The sequence below is a fragment of the Chrysemys picta genome, chromosome 14 (genome assembly GCF_011386835.1).
Source record: "Chrysemys picta bellii isolate R12L10 chromosome 14, ASM1138683v2, whole genome shotgun sequence".
NCBI classification, from domain to species: Eukaryota; Metazoa; Chordata; order Testudines; family Emydidae; genus Chrysemys; species Chrysemys picta.
Genome location: NC_088804.1, coordinates 3,205,442 through 3,227,151, shown reverse-complemented (window position 1 = coordinate 3,227,151; position 21,710 = coordinate 3,205,442). Strand labels below are relative to the sequence as shown.

The 21,710-nt window shown below is 47.8% G+C and overlaps 1 protein-coding gene across 2 annotated transcripts in view; it reads right to left on the bottom strand.

Annotated features, from left to right (window-relative positions):
- Window positions 1-21,710, bottom strand: part of HYDIN (HYDIN axonemal central pair apparatus protein) — a 446,593-nt gene that overhangs the window by 217,046 nt on the left and 207,837 nt on the right. Inside the window, exons 15-18 of one of the 2 annotated variants that reach the window (XM_065567801.1) lie at window positions 14,861-14,961; window positions 13,843-13,978; window positions 11,735-11,899; window positions 5,557-5,709 (exon numbers count right to left, since the gene is read on the bottom strand). In XM_065567801.1, coding sequence (XP_065423873.1) covers window positions 5,557-5,709; window positions 11,735-11,899; window positions 13,843-13,978; window positions 14,861-14,961 — 555 coding nt within the window. Of the gene's footprint in view, window positions 1-2,474; window positions 4,923-5,556; window positions 5,710-11,734; window positions 11,900-13,842; window positions 13,979-14,860; window positions 14,962-21,710 lie in introns of those variants that run through there. The other variant, XM_065567802.1, reaches the window with a different exon arrangement.

Here is a 21,710-nt window from a genome sequence, read left to right as displayed (position 1 = left end):
CTGCCCTAGCCCCACCCCCATCCACTCCCTCCTACTTCCCACCCCCTGACTGCCCCCCTCAGAACCCCCAGCCCCCCACTCCTTGTCCCCTGACTACCTCCTCCTGGGACCCCTGCCCCCCAGAACTCCACCCCCATCTAAGCCTCCCTGCTCCTTGTCCCCTGACTGCCCCCCTAGGACCCTACCCTCTACCTGTCCCCTGACTGCCCCAACCCTTATCCACACCCCCGCACCGAGCCAGACCCCTGGGACTCCCATGCCTATCCAACCACTCCCCGCCCCCTGACAGGACTCCCAGAACTCCCGACCCATACAACCCCCCTCTGCTCCCTGCCTGCCCCAACCCCCCTCCACACCCCTGCCTCCTGACAGGCCCTGCCCAGAAGTCCTGACTCATCCACACACACCCCAGCTCCTTGTCCCCCGACCACCCCCTCCAGAGACCCCCCCGCAACCCTAACTGTCCCCCAGGACCCTCCTTGCTCCTTCCCCTGACTGCCCTGACCCCTATCCACCCTCCCACCCCCTGACAGATCCTGGGACTCCCATGCCCCATCCAAACTGCCCTGCTCCCTGACTGCCCCCTCCAGAGACCCCCTGCCCCTAACCACCCCCCTGGGATCCCACCCCCTGTCCAACCCACCCTGCTCCCTGTCCCCTGACTGCCCCCACCCCTTATCCAACCCCCCTGGCCCCAGGCCCCTTACCATGAGGCTCCTAGCAGCATGTTCTGCTCTGCACGGAGCCAGACACACTGCCCTGTGGGAGCAGGCAGCCCTGCCCCTCAGAATGCTGCGCGCGGCAGCATGACTCCAGGGGAGGGGAGAAGGCTGGGGAGAGGCCGGCGACTTGCTGTGCCGCGCCAGTAGAGTGGGGCCATTTGCCCACCCCTGCATTAGGGTGTGCCTGGGCACACCCAGCGCCCATGCCTCTGAACTTCACTTGAAGGAGGAAAACAGAGCCCAAGTTTACTTTTGTTTCACCCAAAAGAGTTCCCCCCTCCCTGTCGCATGAAATCCCTCTCATTGATCTGGTGCCGTTTTATCTAGGTTTCCTTGTTTGATTCATCTCCTGTGGCAATACTTAAGGCAGCGCAGTACCGAAGGGTTCACTGTCAGCACACAGTAGGCAGCGTTGGTGTGGCCGTGTCGGTCGCAGGAAATTCGAGAGACAAGGTGGGTGAGGTAATATCTTCTGCTGGGGAGAATGTTCTTTCTGCCGAGTCATTCCTGCTGACTGAGCTGAACTGAGCCCTACCAGAGCAGTGGTACAGAACACAGCCTCCTGCTGGGTCCCAGGACAATCGTCAGCAGGAGACTGACCACAGCATACAGGATTCCCCGCAGAGGGACTCGAACTCCTGGCTCTTCGGAGGGCGATGGCTGGAGGAAGGAGCATGTGAAGCGTTTACAAGGAAGGGCAGCGCTTGCAATTACAGCAGCAGCGTAGGAAGTCTCCTCTCGTAACCGCACGCAAACGCGGTCAGGTGGTGCGGAGCTGGCTTGCCACAGTGGGAGTCTTGAGCTTCCCACACCCAGGCAGCCTGCTGCCTCCTGGCTGCCAGGCCACAGCTCCCCCTCCTCCTTACCCTGCCTGGGGTGATGTGCACCTGATGGTGCGTGCAGAGCAGATCCTACATCACGAACAGATGCAATATGTATACGTTCACACGCCAACTTACACTTTTTGCTTTTAGATTGGTGGTTTTGGTACAAACAGGCTTTGCATCTTCACTGATCTGCAGATGGAAGTGACTCAGCATCCTATGCACACCAGGCAGATCTGAGTGTCCATGCTGGAGTAGAGTAAGGGCTTCTCTAGAAAGGGAATCCTGATCATTAGTCACCTAGTTATTTATTTTAGTTGAGTTGCTACCAACATTTAGGGCACAATATTCAAGGGATCTGAACCTGGCCTCTAAATTTGTGCCTGAAGACCCAAATTTGTACATATGCATGACAACAGTACACAAACTGTTACCTCCAACCACCCGCTCTGAATGCACAACTTTTGAGGCCCTTGTAGCCTGAACTCTGTCTATGGCTAACCTCAAAGCTGGAAACAGGACATCACGTAGGCTGTTTGGAGGCATCCACGGGACCTCTGAGCAATTCCATTGGGGACATCAGTCCATATAAGTTTTAATGTTGGTGACAATGTTTGTGGGGAGAAATGCTTGGCTGAGTGAATCGATGAGTCCTTGCCCACCCATAGTGACCCAGCAGAGTGAGATTTCAACCACACCTTTCATCTTGATGGAACAGGGCAGTACACTCTGCAGCAAACAGGTCAGTGTTGCTGAAAGCAATTCACCCATGACAGGTCTGGTGAAATTTAGAGGCTCTAAGCAGGACTGTGTAGATTTGTACATTATGGATAGTTTTGGGTAGTTGTGTATTCTACACCCACATTATCTCCAATCATCAGACTTTTCAGTGTGTTTTCATGAAGACCTTGTAGAGGAGCAGACTCACCCCTGCGGTGCCTCCTGCTGGTCATCTCCAGGCATTAGCTCATTCCAGCTCCAGAGCACCCTCTGCAGGCCAGCGATCCACCTGTCCTCTGGCCCTCCCTGGACCCAAGTGCCCTTTTATCTGGGGCATTGCCCCCTGGCAGTACACCCCTCAGTACTAGGGTCTCCCCTTCCTGGGGAACCCCCACCCACTATCCCTACCTCACCTCAGAATAAGGCCACTGCCAGTCACCAGCCAGCCCCCACGCCCTGGGGCAGACTGCAGTATAGGCCACTCATCACTGGCAAAGTTGGGTTTGGATTTGCTGCCTTGGCCTACCCCTGGGCTGCTCTCTGCAACCCCCAGTACCTTTTAGGCCAATGCTAGGCCGCAGCCTGGGGCTTTCCAGGCTGGAGCTCCCCAGCTCCGCTGCCTTTCCCCAGCCCTGCGCCACTCAGGTACTCTGTCTCTAGCTCCTGCACCCAGGCCTTTCTCTCTCTGAGGCAGAGAGAGACTGTTGGCCCCTGGCTCACAGCTTTTTTATATAGGGCCAGCGGAGGCCTGATTGGGGTGTGGCCTAGCTGCAGCTGCTTCCCAATCAGCCCAGCTTAGCAGCTCCCAGCCACAACCTTCCCCCAGGGCTGTTTTGAGCCCTTCAGGGCAGGAGCGGGGTAACCACCCCGCTACAGACCTCCTTCCCCATATAGCAAACAAGCTACTGGAAAGCTGGCTGACTGGACAGGAACAGCAACTCGCATTAATTAACACTAATTAAGACCAAAGCAAGTAGGGTGAAGATGGACATATCCATGGAGGCCTTTTCTCTTTCCATTTTGAACGCTATCACCTGCCTTTATCTTCTGCTGTTGTTTGCTGCTAAATCCAATCTTTTTCACTCAGCAGAGCTGCCCATCTGAGCCCAGCAAGGTGGATGAACCTTCAGTGCTCCATTAACTTCAATCAATAACCATTGATTCACAAGTGTGAGCTGCAATCAATAGGCTTGACTTCAAAGATCCAGGGTTTCATGATTTGCTACTAAAGGGGAGAAGGGGTATCACAACGGTCTGTCCTGCAGAAATACCTAAGCAGTGAAACCAAATGGCAGCTACGGGCACCCCCTAAGCCAATAAATGAAGCACTGGGTTTCTTCAGAAGTTCAGACAGTCATCCTGAAAGGAAAGGCACCTACTATGGGTTGCTGCCTATTTTTTTCCAAATTTCCATATCTGTCTCTCATGCTTGTATCTACCATTTTCATCACACCAGAACAGGTGAATCAATGATGGGTGATCTACCAGCTAAACTGATGGTGTGGTGCAAAGCCTGCTCTCAGTTGCATGTGTAAAGTACATCTGAGAGCAGATTTTAGCCCATTGGGCAAAAATGAGATCTTTCATCTTCCCTTTTCCTACAATACAGACCCAGTGCACCGTCCACCAGCCATAAGGGACATGTTCCAGTGTCCAGTGCAAATCTTCCTGCCATCACTGTTATCAAAGCTGAGGATCACAAAGTGTTCTGATCACCAACTATAAAGGACACAGAGAGGGATTTCCACAATCCATTTCACTAGCAGGGAGCATGCCATGCTGGTTAAGCTCAAGGAAACACCTCAGGCCAAACCCAGGCTGGCACAAGCAGGTACAAGACTCCTTGACCTCCACGCCTTCGGCAGCCCACGCAGCCACTCTTACAAACCTTCCCGTCAACACCTGCTCAGGAGGTAGCTGAGCTGAATTTACTCCCCTGTTCACTCAGAACCAGGTCAAGCCCCTGCACCCCATCACAGGTACATCTATATTGCAGCCGCAGGTGTGATTGGCAGCTCGTGTAGACGTACCCTTGCTAGCTGTACTCTAGCTAGCCTGGTAAAAACAGAAGTGAGGATCTGATGGCAGGGGCTTCTGGACGGGCTGCACAAGTCAGTATGTACCCAGGGCAGTCAGGTGGGTTTGTGCAGCCCACAGTGAAGCTCACCCTGCTATGTCCTCACTGCTATTTTTAGCGTGCTAGCTAGAGTACAGCTAGTGCTGGTACATCTACACCAGTTGCAAATCACACCATGGCTGCAGTGGAGATAGCCCCATAGACAACTCTAGGTACTGTGGAAACTGAAATATGAGGAAGTGCAAGAAAAATATTTCTTCAGATGATCAAGAATCATAAAGGACATCTCACCAAAAAAGTAATAAGGAAAAACTGTGCCTGACATAGGGAGATAGGAGAGACACGGCAGAGATGGCATCACTGTGAAGCAACCTGCCACCAACTGGGGAGAGACCAATGGACAGAGGGGTGCAAACTCCAAACATAGAGCGTGACCCCCTTCCTGGCTAAGGATCCCGACCCTGACAGACTCTGGAGGGGTCTGACTTAATACTTTAGAACACCTGTGTAGCCTGTCAGGTTGAAAAAGTCTCACTAAATTGAACTGTCTTTTCCCTATAACATTCCCCAAAGACCCAGAAATATTCTGCAATGCCACAAAACACAAAGATACTGCAGTGCATTCTCAGCATTTATGTAACTTAACTACACAGCTCCCTTTATAAACAAAGTAGCTTCTGTGCAGCAACTGAGCTGCCAAAACTCCCAGTGGGAGTAACACCACTAAACATCCAGCTCACCTCCCCATTAGTAATTTGTGGATGATCCCTCGCATGCTGTTTCCCATACAGCTAAAAGCTTTGCAAGCAAATTTTGAAGCACAAGCCAGAAGTCAATGTGTGCGGCCCAGTTGAGGGGATCTATGCGGAAGTGCTTACCTTTCAGGAACAAAGAGATAAGATGTCTCTCATATAGGTACATAAACATGATTAGCACAGCTAAACTCCCTATCAAGAGAAAGGTTATAAAGAAGATCAAGTGCCAAATTCTGCTTTTAGTTGCATCTATGAGATCCCACTAACACTAATGGGGTGACTCAGGTGCACTTCAGAGCAGACTCAGCCAGCCACTTTCGGGAATTATGTCATGCCCATTTCATTCTCTCTTTGAGATAATTTTAGGAGAATGCTACATATAAAGTCAAGTCACAGACTGTTGAGACGATACATTCCAAGTACATGTTCATTATAAAATAGCCCCGCAATGCACTTACCATCTGTGCCCAAAATGGTGCAGGAATAACGGTCTGATTGGAGAGGTGGAGTGTACAGGAAGCATCCTTTAGAACCTGGATATTGCCGAAATCTATCTGAGCAGGATCCACGTAGACAACTGGGCCTTCACCAACGCTCACTAAATGAATCTTCTGCTCCAGGAAACCGAGGGAAACAAAACCAGGGAAAGTTGAAAGGGACCAGCTAGCTCTCATTGTTCTCCTAGACTGTTCTCAATCCTTGGACACAGAATGGTGGTGAACGACTGGAGGAGACCTGGGATTTTGAGTGATTTTCATGTGAAGAAGATCATCCATTCAGAATGGTTATCTGGTGATAGAGAAAACCACCTCCCTGTTTGCCTTGTTCCACCAAACCAACTGCATTTGTTCTGCAGCTCTCCACTTGTACCTATTCACCGATCCCTTCTCTTCTCTTTGACCGTTGCCACGCCATCTTACCCCTTCTCAACATTTTCCCATCCTTCCCTCTAACTTCTTCTGCTGTCACACACTCACCACTGGTGTAAATGAGGAATACCTCCATCAGAGTTACACTGGTGTGAGTGTGAATCAGACACTTAGGTTTTAAGCTCTTTGGAGCAGGGTTCATGTCTTACTTGTGTCTGAAGTGCCATGCACATTATGGCGCTATATAAGTAATGGATATTAATGATGTCACCTGAGCTGTAATTGTCTCTCCTGAATATCTGTGATCCTGACAATATTCTCTACCCTCACATGGATCAGTCCCAAGGGTCATGGAGGGGTGGGGTGGAATGGTGATCCGTTATCCAAGTCACCTTCCCAGAGCATTAAAAGCAGCTAATGGTTTAAATGTTTACACCAGTCTTTTTGCTGTAGGATACAGACTGCACAGGACCAAACAACCTTCCTGTCATGGACCAGGTCATAGGCAGTCAGACCCAGTGGTCAGAGCAGTGGTGATCAGGCCTAGTGGTCAGAGCAGGAGTCAGGAACCAGGGGTCAGTGACACAGCCAGAGGCAGGAGTTAAGCCAAGGGTCAGAGCCAGCGTCAGTAGCCAGGGGTGAGGCTCAGAAGCAGGAATCTGGAACAAGGCAGGAGGGAAAGGACAAGACAGGACAGGAATGCAAGAATCGGGATTAAGGCAGGGCTCAGGAGTCAGGCGAGAAGGTAGGGTCCAATGTAGCAGCCACCCAGGGATTCACTTAGTTGCTCAGACAAAGTCCTGTGCCTCCTTCCAGCTTAAATAATGAGTCTGAGCCAATTGGAGAGGCCAGACATCACCTCCAATTGAGATCTTCATAGGCAGTGCCTATGGTGAGCTAAGGTCCACCAGCCCTCACTCCCTGCTGGTGGAGGTGTCAGATGATGTCTGTGATCTGATGCTTGTCTAGGGAGCCACAGACCTGGGTTCAAGACCTGTAAATCCCTCATACCTACTTCTAAACTGAAATCAAATAAGTAATAATTCCTCCTAGTGACAAGATGCTATGTGACTCATGAAAGGGCAAAGCATATTATTTAGACACAAAGTTCCAGTCTGTTCTGTAGAGCACCCTGAATGACATCTGACTCAAGAAATGGCATTGGCTGCTCCCAGAGTGACCCACATCTAGTCCCACTCAGCTGGAAAGACTGCCACCAAAGCCTAGTGTACTCTGCATGGGTTCCTATACCAGCCCCATCAGACTGCCTAAGAGTAACATCCAGCGGCTGCTGGTGCTCACTCGCCTCCATTGCAGATCTGCAGTGGCTGTTTCCGCCAACATGTTGGAGAAAGCAGGAGCGTGAGAAGGAAACCATTGAGAACTCATTTCCCAGCCCTGGAGCCATCAGGTTTGCTCATTTCCAGTGCTTCCTGGAGAGCAGGATTTTGGGGCAGTGTGGAGGAAGAGGATGGGGGCTGTCAGCCTGGCTTTCCCTTCTGGAAACGGCAGTACTGTTAGGGAGCTAGTGAAATCCCTTTCTAAAGACATCAGGATCTTTCACACAGATCTTTTTCATACTAGGCCTCATTACGAATGGAACAATAGTTCGTGCAATTGTTAGGAAAACGTGTGTTTGCCTTTCAGGCTTTGAATACGGTTGGGAAGCACTGCTCTGCTACTGTACTTGCACTTTGTTTGGGGAGATACCTTTTTAATCGAGAAGACTGAAGGGAACAAAAAACACATAGGAGAGAGTCCCTGGAGAGTGTGCGTTGATAAACACCTCTCCTGAGAGCATAGCTAAGTTTTTAGTGTGCTCTTCCCCAGCAGAGCAATCAAATGTAGCATGAGTCCTTCCAGGACGTTAACCTTTAGTGTTCTGTCATTCATTTTCTACAGAACATCCAGTAAGGAAGACAGGCCACCTAGAGTTCCTAGCTGTGTCAAATCGCACTGGACTGTCCATGGTATGTCATTCAGCAGGGAAGTGGTTAATATTTTTTAAAATGCTTCACTTAAACCATTCGCAAAAGTGCTTTTAGCAGCAACATTTAACAGGCCATTGCTCACAAGCCAAATTATATAAAAGGAAAAGGAGGACGAGGGGGAAAACATTGCGATCAGTAATATTTCCACGGGCTCAAAGGTCTTGCTGGCTCTGTTGATGGGGACATAGTGTCAGTTTCAATCATTTGGGAATAAATAGTCGTCCTCTGGCAGTCAGCTGTAGTGTCGAATGACCACCTGTTTGGATAGCAGCCATCTGTAAAATTGCTGCCTGTGGCAGGCTGCAGGCGGATACGCCACAGGTAAACCCCGGGCTGTATTGGACCAGCTCCCTAGCACACAGGTAAACCCCGGGCTGTATTGGACCAGCTCCCTAGCACACAGGTAAACCCCGGGCTGTATTGGACCAGCTCCCTAGCACACAGGTAAACCCCGGGCTGTATTGGACCAGCTCCCTAGCACACAGGTAAACCCCGGGCTGTATTGGACCAGCTCCCTAGCACACAGGTAAACCCCGGGCTGTATTGGACCAGCTCCCTAACACACAGGATTACTTGCAGCAAACTAAAACTGACATCCCGTCACTTGCAAGTAAAACACAAGGCAACACAGCCATGAAGGGTCAGCAAGAGAGAAGGATTTGTGAAAGTCTGCACTCTGAGAAGGGCTATAGCCGACTCAAGCTGTTGGGAATTATTAAGCATAACATGAGAACATAAAACAGCCAGACTGGGTCAGACCAAAGGTCCATCTAGCCCCGTATCCTGTCCTCCGACAGTGGCCAATGCCAGGTGCCCCAGAGGGAATGAACAGAACAGGTAATTAAGTGATCCATCCCCTGTCGCCCATTCCCAGTTTCTGGCATAATGTAAGATCATAGGACCCATGCTCTTCTTTCTGTTTTACTGGCCTAAAATTAGAGTGATTCCACTGAACTCAGAGTTACATCAATGCAACAGAGAGCAGAATAAGGCCCACACTCCTGAAACCAACCATCAGTAGAGCGCATAGCAGGCTGTTGGCCATACTGCTCACAATGTTCCACTAGTGGGGAAAAGTCTGGGTGGCCAGAATGGGACCTACTAAAGGTGTGTTAAAGGTTCAGGGCAGAGCTTGGACAAAATTTAAACCTGAGGCAGCTTTAGCGACAAGACACGCAATCGTGTATTGTGCTTATGCATGGCAAGCTTTCTATTAGCACAGCTCAGATGTTTGCTGCAATTGAGTGAAAGCCAAATGCTGTGCATTAAACGCCAACTTAATGGGCGCACTTATGAGCTTACTGAAGTGCTTAGTTTTCCCTTAGAAATTGTTAAGATCCCACAATTCACAGGGCTCCCATCAGGGTAAGGTCTGACATATTAATTCACATCATTAAAGCGCGGCTAAGGCTGAAAGTACACATCATTAATCCAAGGGTAAAATCTTTACAAGATCACCATAGTTTGAAAAATAAACCAACCACTAAAAGGTCAGGAAATTCTAACTGTGAAAAGCTCCCTCTCCCCACTTCTTTTTGTAATGTGTCTTAACTTTACAAACCACTTATTTGGCTAACTTCAGCCTTGATGGCAAAATTTACCTTCCTCCATTGACCAAGCCCCTAGCCATTGGTCTACATTCTAATGCAAAGAAAAGGGTTGGAGACCTAGGTTAAGATTTCCAGTGCAGTCCAGAGGAGATAGCTGCACACCTTCCATTCATTTTAAAGAAAGCCCACACCCTTTGGACTGCTTTGAAAATGTCAGCCTTACTTTTGGTTAATGGCCGCTGAGGCTTTCAGCAGTCCTTTGACACCCTAGTTCATGCTCATCAGTGATGACAAGCCATTCTGTCATCGCTATTTCAAAAGTTAATGCCATTTTAAATTAAAATTTAATTAAACTTGCTTTAGCTCTTAGCTAGATGAATTCAATAAACTACATTTTATCAAGTATCAGAGGGGTAGCCGTGTTAGTCTGGATCTGTAAAAAGCAATAGAGAGTCCTGTGGCACCTTTAAGACTAACAGATGTATTGGAGCATAAGCTTTTGTGGGTGAATGCCCACTTTGTCAGATGCATGGGTCTGATGAAGTGGGTATTCACCCACGAAAGCTTATGCTCCAATACATCTGTTAGTCTTAAAGGTGCCACAAGACCCTCTGTTGCTTTTTACATTTTATCACTCACTTTTCTACCCTCTTTTTTTTTTTGCTAGAAGGTGGTGGTAAAAACCAGGAAGCCTCTTGGAATTCTATTTTTAACTCTATTTTTAGGGTGTCATGTCATAATTCAGAAACCACTTGCCCATACTTGTTCACATTTGGTAGAAAAAGTCTACCTTCACGCCAGTTGCAGCCTCCCAATTTTATGGCTGATATGGCCTTCCTTGTAGATTTTAGTACAGAGGCTACAGTGGCCCATAATGGACTGAATTCAGAAAAGCACTTAACCACATGCATCAGTTGATTCCTGTTCAGGACAGCACTTAAGGAGGTGCTTTTTCTAAGTGTGTGAGAGGACTTAAGCATGTGCTCAAAGTTAAGCATGTGCTTAAGTACTTTCCTGAACAGGGTTGCTTTCTCAAATTGGGGCCTTTATTATGCAGTGGTTATCGTTACTCTGTAAGAATAAAACAGACTTAGGCCTTGGCTACACTGGCGCTGTACAGCGCTGCAACTTGCTGCGCTCAGGGGTGTGAAAACGCCCCCCCGAGCGCAGCGAGTGCAGCGCTGTAAAGCGTCAGTGTAATCAGAGCCTGCAGCGCTGCAAGCTATTCCCCTCGGAGAGGTGGAGTACTTACAACGCTGCGAGAGCTCTCTTCACGACACAGTGAAGTCCCGAGTGTAGCCAAGGCCTTAGAGACAAAGGAATTGCTATAGTGGCTTAGACCAAGGGTTCATCTACAAAGAGAGGCAGTTCCAGATATTTCAGAGTACTCTCCATAATGGCCAATGGAAACATTTGCCCATAAGGAAAGTTTCCTTTCTATCCCCAGGCAGTTAGTTCTTGGCTTATGCAATGAATCATGAGGGTTTATTCTTTTCTTTTTTATTCTCTCTCATTATTCATATAAACATCTAATCTTTTGGAATCATACTTAGCTCCTGGTCTCTATGGTTTCTGGTGGCAATGAGTCCTCCAGGTAGTCATGTTAGGTGAAGCACCTAAAGGGGAGTTAGGTGCCTGACTCCCAGTGACTATCCTTAGGTGCTTCCGAAAACCCCAGCCAAGCTATGTAAAAGATTTAAATTTGGGGCCTTTCCATTGCACTGTCCCTTTCGATGTGAACTACAGCAAACGGTCTATAGTAATGCCCAATTTACCGTCTCTGCACCAGTCATTACTTGTATACTCCTCTCACGCCCCTTCAAAAGACACAGGCCTACACGGTTCTAAGCTCCCTCTGTTCGCCTTGACTTTATACAGTAGTGAAGGGCACTCGGCACTTTCTGGGATCAGGCCCATATTCTTCTTGCCAACTGAAACAGGTTTGATTTTTCCTGACTCTCCTCGTTATTGGTATGAGCAGTGCAATTAACCTCAAAACATCTGACTTCTATCACAGTGATATTTACTCTCTAATGACATGAGTTTACTACTGCAGCTTTTGAATTCACCAGAAAAATCCTTGGAATTGTAAAGAACTAGACTGTCTGAATACAAGCATGCAGTGTGCACTGTCAAATGAGCAAAGACCACCCTCAGTACAGGTCTTCACACTCCAGAGAGAACATTGGCGCAGACACAAGGTGTATTTCATCATCAGGGTCTCACCAGGCGGAGGTCTTCACTCCCAAACATGGCTATGGAAGCCACAGTGTCCTGCTGTCCAGTCACTTGGGTTTCCAGTGCTAAGGGGATCTCCACAGTGCTGTGAGGTTGAATAATGCCACAAGGCCTGGGGCTGGAGTATAGCACAGAGGGCTTCTCCTCATACTCCTGTGCAGAGACATAACCAGAACATTATCTTCACCATGACTTCTTTGGAAACTTTCCATTCCTTGACATTTAAAAACATTACAATTATCGCACAGTTAAAAGAATCACAGGCAAAACACTGGGTTCAAAGGGGGAAATTGAGCGTGGTGCGGAGGACTAGCACAAAGCCTGTACTGACCCCTATTTTGAGGACTTTGTGGGATTGAAGTGATGCACAGACAAGCACCTGCCTTCTGCGCAGGGGAGAATTTCAGCCAGAGATAGACTATAAAATATGCAAAACAGCACAGCTGAAGGCGCACATTTCTAACATGTCGGGTAATTAACCATTGGAACAGCTCACCACAGGACGTGGTAGGTTCTCCATCACTTGCAGTCTTTAAATCAAGACTGGGTCTCTTTCTAAGGGACCTGCTATTGCTCAGTAGAAGTTATGGGCATGAGGCAGGTATTACTGGGTGAAATTCTCTGGCCTGTGTTACAATAGCTCCTTCTGGCCTTCCAATTTCTAAATCTTTCCAGGAACTAGTACAGACATTTACTTGCCTGAGGCATCACCTAAATGCGATCCAACCAATCGAACAGATTGAATACCAGGGGCACCTGTTCCAAGCATCTCCAGGTTTCATTAGGAAAGAGTTACTCAAAATGAAAGAGAACACAGTGGCTATGTTGGCTGGTGCCCCAGAAAATATGGAACAGTGTCCATGTCTGCCAGATGGAAATAGGAAAAATATGAGGGGAAGGACATTATTTTCAATCACCCCTGAGGATATTAAAAGCAACAGAGAGTAAGTAAAAATAAAATACAATGGACTACATTTAACGGCATGTAAATGGGGGAGTAAAGTTAGCCAGAAACTAGTATAAACAAGCGTAAGTAGCAAAACTTGCCCCCGTTGGGTATTCTGCGGGGTCCACATTTAGCTCTGGGTAAACAGGTGCCATTTCCAGTGTACCAGGGCGAAATCTGGTCTCGGAGAATTGCAGAGGGAGTGGCCTAGCTGCTTTAGCTTACACTCTCCTGTGAAAGCAACTCTCCCCTTTGGCTCATCCACGTAGGCCCAGGAGTTCCACGGCTCTCAGGAGAGACGTCTCCACGAGGGATTCACCCGAGGACGAAGGCAGCTTTAGGTTCCAGCTGGGGCTCACCAGTGGAGGCTCCCAGGAACATATGCTGAGTCAGTGTCCCGTCCAGGCACTCTGGCCCCAACTCCTCCTTTGCTGGCTCCAGGCCTCATGGGGGATATGGAATTGTGAGGCCCACATGCCAGTGATCGCTCTGTTGCCAGAGACTGCAGCCTGGTTTTTACCAGTAAAGCGAAATGGGCCCCTGGCTTGCAAGTTCTGCTTGCTTTGAAAATCTTGTAGATTGGTGCAAGTCGACATTGACAACTGCTTTCTAACCAACTAATGCCTAATGTGTAACTATACCACCATTGAATCTGTCCCAGTGGCTCCCACAGCAGCTGCACCTATTCAGCCCAGCCTACTGCTGACTCATAAACAGAGCTCACAGAAGGCTTTGAATTGTTCCCCTTTCCTGTTGTAGAATGTGTTACACCATGAAATATTAGGAAATGCCACACAGACCACCAGCTATGGACTCAGTCAGTGGCTTTCTTCCCTTTCCTCTTGTGAACTTCAGCCTCTCAGAAAGAAACCCTTGAGGTTATAATGTCTTGTATCTTTCAAAGAATCACTCCTGCTTTCAATGCTGTGGGACCCACCCCTTTAAGAACTTTTAAGTTCTCACTTGCAAGAGAGTTCCAAAGAAGAGAACTTAAACATTCTCACATCAAATGCTGGTGAGGCTAGAGACAACAATAACACAGCATTTAATATTATCTGTTATGTGCTAGTCGGGAAATACCCCTTCCATTCTCAGAGAGCCCCATGGAAATGGAAGAGAAGCAGCAGAAAGGGAGGGTGAGATGACAAACCTGAGGGAGAACCCCGTAGCACCCTGGAAGCTCAGCGTCGTTCACAAGCATCACCATCTGCTGGTAAGGGAACTTCAGGAAACACCGTCCAAACTTCACCACAGGGTTAGCCACACGCAGTGGAGGAACAACACATCTAGCCCGCCAAAAAACAGCATTACAGATACCAAGAGAATATAGTATTTGTTTACTCCCATAACATATTTGTCATTGTCACATAGAGGGTTTACACCCATACAGTCATTAATCATCTTAAAATTCTTCTTATTCACTTTTTAATCAACAATCTCTGTTAAAGGACATATGGGGAAACTGCCATGGGTCTCTACTCAATAGTGTTCTGTTAACACCAGCAAGCATTCAAGCAGGGTGCAATTTCTCAGACTGGAACCCTGCTAACATGTTGAGCTTTCTTAGCCTGAACAATATGTACTGGTTGGTTTGTATTTTTTGTGTTTTCTGCATGGAAGGAATGTGCAGCTAGAGACTTCTGCCAAATCTGTGTTCATGTGAATTAACTTGACACCCCTGCCCTAAAACCCAACTTGGAAAGGGTGATTTTGGGTTTGGATCTGAGCCTCCAGGGAGCTTTCTGTCTCTTGTCATTCTGCAACACCTACCCATTAACCCAGAATACAAATCTTCCTCCTTTATCTGGATTTGAGAAGCTGTTTAGCTGATAGAAGGAAAACATCTTAATTTACAAATTGGGGAAACTGCTGCCTTCTGCAGGATGTATCAGAGAGGAGTCAGGGGGACCACCAGGCTGATGAAAGTCATGTCCATTAGTGTTCCTGTATGATGATCTCCTAATTATCCTACAAAATTGATTCCAGGTGCGATTTTCCAGACTCAGTGTTGGCCTAACCCTGTTCCCACTGAAGTCAATGACAAAGTTCACATTGACTTCAAAGGGAGCAGCGCTAAGCCAGTACCAAGGTCTTTTAAAACTGTCCTCCCCCCAGCTATATATACACAATTATAGATACAGGGCCAAATGCAAAGGGAGTGTCAATACCTTGCTGTGATTAGGAGTGCCAGCACTTCCTCTCCAATACCATCCACATCCACCACCAATGCCATTTCATATTTCTTCACAGTGTTGGAACATAAGGTCACCTAGTGCAGGAAAAGGGGAACAAATACTTTATTTCCTAACGCAATCCCTCAGAAGGGGTGCTCATTCAACAACCTCTAGTATCCCCTTTGTTGGGCTTTTGGAACTTGGAGATCATTTGCTGGAGAAGGACTCTGTTGAGTAAGCATCAGAGGGGTAGCCGTGTTAGTCTGAATCTGTAAAATGCAACAGAGGGTCCTGTGGCACTTTACGACTAACAGAAGTATTGGGAGTGTAATGGGGTTGGGACTCACCACCGTGGTGCCTCCTACTAGTTGTTCCAGGAATTAGCTCAGTCCAGTGGAGCGCCCCCTCCTAGTGGTGTCCCGACCGTCGTCTCGCCCTCGGTTGGCGTGTCTGAGCCCACGTCGCTCACCAACTCGCGGCGTCCTCTTCGGGACCACTGCCCTCTGGCAGTGCCCCTCTGTCTTTCCACACCCCCTTCTGGGGGGGGTGTCAATCAGCAGTCTCCTTGTCCAGCCACCGTAGTCAACCACACACCCCAAAGTCTAATCCCTCCCGTCAGGGATCTGGCGTGGTCTGTACTGGCCGCTCCCTATGGCCAATGGCTAGATGTACTGCAAGGGGGTAGGGGGGAACCCAGGCCCGCCCTCTACTCTGGGTCCCGACCCAGGGACCCTCTGGCGGCAGCCTCGCTGTCCTCCTACTCTCCCCTCGTCTGTCCGCTTCCCTGGGCTGCTTCCCCTACGGCCCCTTGCACCCGCTAGGCCCTTCCACCCAGGGTCTGCAGCCTGGCAGGCCTCAGGCTAGAGCTCCCCTCTGCTCTCTGAGCCTGGCCAGCACTGCGTTGTCCGCAGTGCTAGTCTCCCAGCTTGGAGACAGACCTTCCCCTCTTGAAGGCCTGGGACAGACTGACTGCTCTCTCTCTGTGCAGTCTTTTATAGGGCTGAGCCTGGCCCTGATTGGCTGTCTCCAACCTGGGCCCTGATTGGCTCCCAGTAAGCCCTTCTCTCATTGGCTGTGTGTCTGCACCGGCCCACTGGCCTGCTGCAGCCCATAATCTCAGGGGGTGGGGCAGCCGCCCCACTACAGGGAGCATAAGCTTTCGTGGGTAAGAACCTCACTTCTTCAGATGCAAGGAAGAAGTGAGGTTCTTACCCACGAAAGCTTATGCTCCCAATACTTCTGTTAGTCTTAAAGGTGCCACAGGACCCTCTGTTGCTTTCTGTTTAATAAGGTTGCACTGGTTGTATCAATGGTTCTCAGTTGAGGATCTTTGGACCATCACTGGTCCAGGAAGCCTTATCTGGTGGACCATTAAGGAAGCATTTTGAGACCAAAATTGTAAGGAATTGGAAAGTCTAGGACCAGAGATGGGCTCCAAGATTATTTTTTTAATATAATGTGATCCATAGAATGGAAAAATGGGGAAATGGGGCTTTAGCAAAGCAACTGATTTTTCTTTTCATAGAATCGCAGAAGATTAGCGTTGGAAGAGACCTCAGGAGGTCATCTAGTCCAACCCCCTGCTCAAAGCAGGAACAACCCCAACTAAATCATCCCAGCCAGGGCTTTGTCAAGCTGGGCCTTAAAAACCTCTAAGGATGGAGATTCCACCATCTCCCTAGGTAACCCACCCTCCTAATTAAAGTTTTTCCTAATATCCAACCTAGACCTCCCCCACTGCAACTTAAGACCATTGCTCCTTGTTCTGTCATCTGCCATCACTGAGAAGAGACGAGCTCCCTCCTCTTTGGAACCCCCCTTCAGGTAATTGAAGGCTGCTATCAAATCCCCCCTCACTCTTCTCTTCTGCAGACTAAATAAGCCCAGTTCCCTCAGCCTCTCTTCATAAGTCATGTGCCCCAGCCCCCTAATCATTTTTGTTGCCCTCTGCTGGACTCTCTCCAATTTGTCCACATCCTTCTTGTAGTGGGGGAACCAAAACTGGATGCAATATCCCAGATGTGGCCTCATCAGTGTCTGATAGACAGGAATAATCACTTTCCTCGATCTGCTGGCAATGTTCCTACTAATGCAGCCCAATATGCTATTAGCCTTTTTGGCAACAAGGGCACACTGCTGACTCATATCCAGCTTCTCATCCACTGTAATCCCCAGGTCCTTTTCTGCAGAACTGCTGCTTAGCCAGTCGGTCCCCAGCCTGTAGCAGTGCATGGGATTCTTCCTTCCTAAATGCAGGAGTCTGCACTTGTCCTTGTTGAATCTCATCAGATTTCTTTTAGCCCAATTCTCTAATTTGTCTAGGTCACTCTGGACCCTATCCCTACCCTCCAGCATATCTACCTCTCCCTTCAGCTTAGTGTCATCCACAAACTTGCTGAGGGTGCAATCCATCCCATCATACAGATTATTAATGAAAATGTTGAAAAAAAACCGGTCCCAGGACAGACCCCTGGGGCACTCCGCTTGATACCAGCTGCCAACTAGACATCGAGCCGTTGATCACTACCCGTTGAGCCCGACGATCTAGTCAGCTTTCTATCCACCTTATAGTCCATTCAACCAGCCCATACTTCTTTAACATGCTGGCAAGAATACTGTGGGAGACTGTATCAAAAGTTTTGCTAAAGTCAAGATATATCACATCCACGGCTTTCCCCATATCCACAGAGCCAGTTATCTCCTCATAGAAGGGAATCAGGTTGGTCAGGCATGACTTGCCCTTGGTGAATCCATGTCAACTGTTCCTGATCACCTTCCTCTTCTCCAAGTGCTTCAAATGGATTCCTTGAGGAGCTGCTCCATGATTTCGCCGCAGACTGAGGTGAGTTCCCCGAGATCTCCTTGTTCTCTTTTTTAAAGGTAGGCACTATATTTGCCTTTTTCCAGTCGTCTGGGACCTCCCCCAATCGCCACAAGTTTTCAAAGATAATGGCCAATGTCTCTGCAATCACATCAGCCAACTCCCTCAGCACCCTCAGATGCAGTGCATCCGGCCCCATGGACTTGTGCATGTCCAGCTTTTCTAAATAGTCCATAACCTGTTCTTTCGCCACTAAGGGCTACTCACCTCCTCCCCATATTGTGCTGCCCAGTGCAGCAGTCTGGGAGCTAGCCCTGCCTGTGAAAACCGAGGCAAAAAAAGCATTGAGTATTTCAGCTTTTTCCACATCATCTGTCACTAGGTTGCCTCCCTCATTCAGTAAGGGTCCCACACTTTCCCTGAGCTTCCTCTTGTTGCTAACATACCTGTACAAACCCTTCTTGTTACCCTTCACATCCCTTGCTAGCTACAACTTTGGCCTTCCACCCAGACATGCTTGAGCAATATTTTTATACTCCTCCCTAGTCATCTGTCCAAGTTTCCACTTCTTGTGAGCTTCCTTTTTATGTTTAAGCTCACCGAAGATTTCTCTGTTAAGCCAAGCTGGTCGCCTGCCATCTTTGCTATTCTTTCTGCACATTGGGATGGTTTGTTCCTGTGCCCTCAAAAAGGCTTCTTTAAAATACAGCCAGCTCTCCTGGACTCCTTTCCTCCTCATATTAGCCTCTCAGGGGCTCCTGCCCTTCAGTTCCCTAAGGGAGTCAATGTCTGCTTTTCTGAAGTCCAGGGTCCGTATTCTGCTGCTCTCCTTTCTTTCTTTTGTCAGGATCCTGAACTCGACCATCTCATGGTCACTGCTGCCCAGGTTGCCACCCACTTCTACTTCCCCTTCCAATTCTTCCTTCTTTGTGAGCAGCAGGTCAAGAGGAGCACGGCCCCTAGTTGGTTCCTCCAGCACATGAATTTTTTCCCAAGGAGGATCACTTTAAATAACAATGGACATCCATGATGGCTTAAAAAGCTGCAGTTCTTTTCCTCAGCAAGCTCTACATCTTGGTACTGAGCATTCCCAGGGGTCTGAGCACTCACGGGGGTCGGAAGTGATGGTCTTCCTAAGTCTGCTGTCATTAAGAATGAAAAGGAGCCAGGAGTCACCCTAGTCATCCTTATGTTTTAGCAAACAGATCATCATCTAGAACCCTCCCATGCTGTGTGCACATCAAGGATGACACGTATTGTTGCCTGTTTTCTCTGATTTATTTTAGCCATGACTCTGTAAAAAGGAGTGTCTCTCTCCTTCGATCTGTCTGGAGATGAGTTCACAGTTGAATAATAAGTTAAAATTCCCGGAGTGCAAAAAGAAAGTTCCACTGTGAAAACAGCTCTATTTGTTACATTTCTTACTGTAGACAGCAGAATAACAAAGCCAAAATGCCAAAGACAAAGCCTGTCCTGTCCTATGCAGGTGGGTTAGTGGAAGAAGAATGTCCGCTCCCACACAGCAGCCATTCTAGCCGACAGCTGTGGGAATGGCTAATGACATCTGCATACGTTCCATGGTCGGCTGGCTCAGGGATGTGACCAGCCCAATGGACTCCTGAGCTAAGGGGCTGCAACGGATGTTACCATATGGAATAAAAATAAAGTGTGCTGCAGCACACATCTCCCATCCTCTCTGAGCATTAAGCCCTCCCCAGGAACACAGCTCAGGACCTACGGCACAACCAAGCTTGCTGTGATGGGTTGCCCCCCCTTCCAACGTGCCACCTGATGTACTGGGGTACCACTGAGCCTGCCTGTTCCACCAGCCTGGCCTCTCTCATCCCGTCCTGCTAAGCCAGGCCCTCAAGCCTCCTCTAGCACACACACAGGTAAAGACACACCCAGCTGCAGAAAGACACAGACACTGAAATCAGGACTGCACGGGAAGGCTTTCAGCTAAGGAATAGCCCAGTACTCAAGTGCACTCCCCCTCTGGAGAGTAAACCCAAAATTGTATCATCTTGCACTGCACAGAGAACTGTCCGCGTAAGCTCATGAAATTCACCCTCTCCCTCAATGTGGAGAGAGATGCACAGCTTTTTGGCCCCCCCAGTTATGAATTACACAAACTGGGTTTAAAACGAAAACAAGTTATTTAACTACAAAGGATAGATTTTAAGTGATTATACGTGATAGCAAACAGATCAAAGCAGATTACCTAAGTAAATAAACAAAAACCACAAACTGAGCTTAACACACTAGATAGGTAGGATATAAATTAACAAATTCTCACCCTGTGTGATAAACAGGCTGGCAGATTCTTAAGGCACAAGTTGCCTTGGCTTTCCCAAGTTTTCATACACAGGCTAAAGATCCCTCTAGCCTGGGACCATCACTTCCCACAGTTCAGTCCTTGCCCCTCAGGTGTTTCCAGGTGTATTGTTGCAGGGAGAATGAGGTCCCATCATGATCTCATTGTCCCCCTTTTATATCTTCTTCCCACTTGCTGGAAAGCTCTTTTGCTATGACCTGGGTCAAACAGTTCCCATTGTGTAGTGCTATCTCTGAGAGGTTTCTGTTGTACACAGTTCCTGGGGTAATCCTTGTGCTTCCATGGATTTCCTCAATAAGCCATTAACATTGTTTGGCCTTTTTACTGTTGTACCTGAAAGGCTGCTTGTGGGTGTTTTCAACCACACAACATGTTTCAGTGACACATACACAGCCAAACTTCATAACTTCACATACGATGATAGCACATACAATCCAACGAGATATTAATGTTTAGCAGATTAAGACTTTTAGAATGATACCTCTCAAGATATACTTTGTACAAAACATATTCTAATTACATGACAGTGGTGAATATTGGAGTGACAGGCTGTCACATTTGCCTTTTCTCCTCTTCCCCTTTGTGGGGGTCTGATGATTAACACAAGGATTTTGATCTAAATCTTCATCTGTAGGTTTGCTTACAACAGATGGCCCCTTGGAGTAAAGTTACATTTGGACAATCTCTGAATTGAGATACAAGGCCAAATACTAGCTAAATGTTACCAGGTGCAACTCCATTGACTTCAAATGTGTCCACTTACCCAGACTGAATTTGCTCCATAAGTGAATAGTTTGGTTGCCCTGGGATGTTTGCAAAACCAAATTAAGAAGTGAGAGACCCCACAGGTTTATCTCCTCCAAACTTCCTTGTTAAAGCAAAAGGAGACAGAGGATTCTGCTCCATAACCCACACCAGGATCCTTACACAAGTGCAGATCTCTACGCCAGAGTTCAGCTTTGCCTAAAATCTCCTTCTCATAAAAAGACCTTGACTTTCAAGCTAATGTTACAGATATGGTGGAAATCCATCCAATCAATCACCTTCAACTGTAGCTGAATATGAAAGTGGACTGTACCATATTTTGGCTATGAGTTGAAATGCAAACCAAACACTACACATTGTCACTAGAATGAGATAATGGCTTTTTTTGTGTGTGTTACAGGACAAAATCTCAGTTACAGAAATGGAAAAAATAGTCATTTCCATGATGATATTAGCTCCTTCAGTCTGGTAGTGAGACTTAAAAGATTCCCTGTAACCCAGTCTCCTGAACACAAATAAATTAAATAAATTCATTGTGGCTTTAAAATCCAGGGGCCAAATTTTGCTCTCAGTTATACCAGTGTAATTCCAGAGGCAGTCTACTGACTTGAATAGAATTATTCCAAATTTATAATGGTAACTGAAAGCAAAATTTGGCCCAAGAGCAACTGGGATCATTAATGGATACCCTAACTTTCACTGTCACCCCTGGAGATCATTGCATTTAATGTGACTTAGTGGGAGAGTGAATGTGAGAATGAGAAAGAGAGTGAACTATTTTTGCTTATATACTGTAAAGCATTACGTTATTACTTTTTAACTACTACTTTCCATCCTATTTCTTCCTCCTCCCACTTTAAATCAAAGACCAACTGCTCTGAGAAGTTCTCTAAACCCACATCAGGAAACTCATTCATATGTGA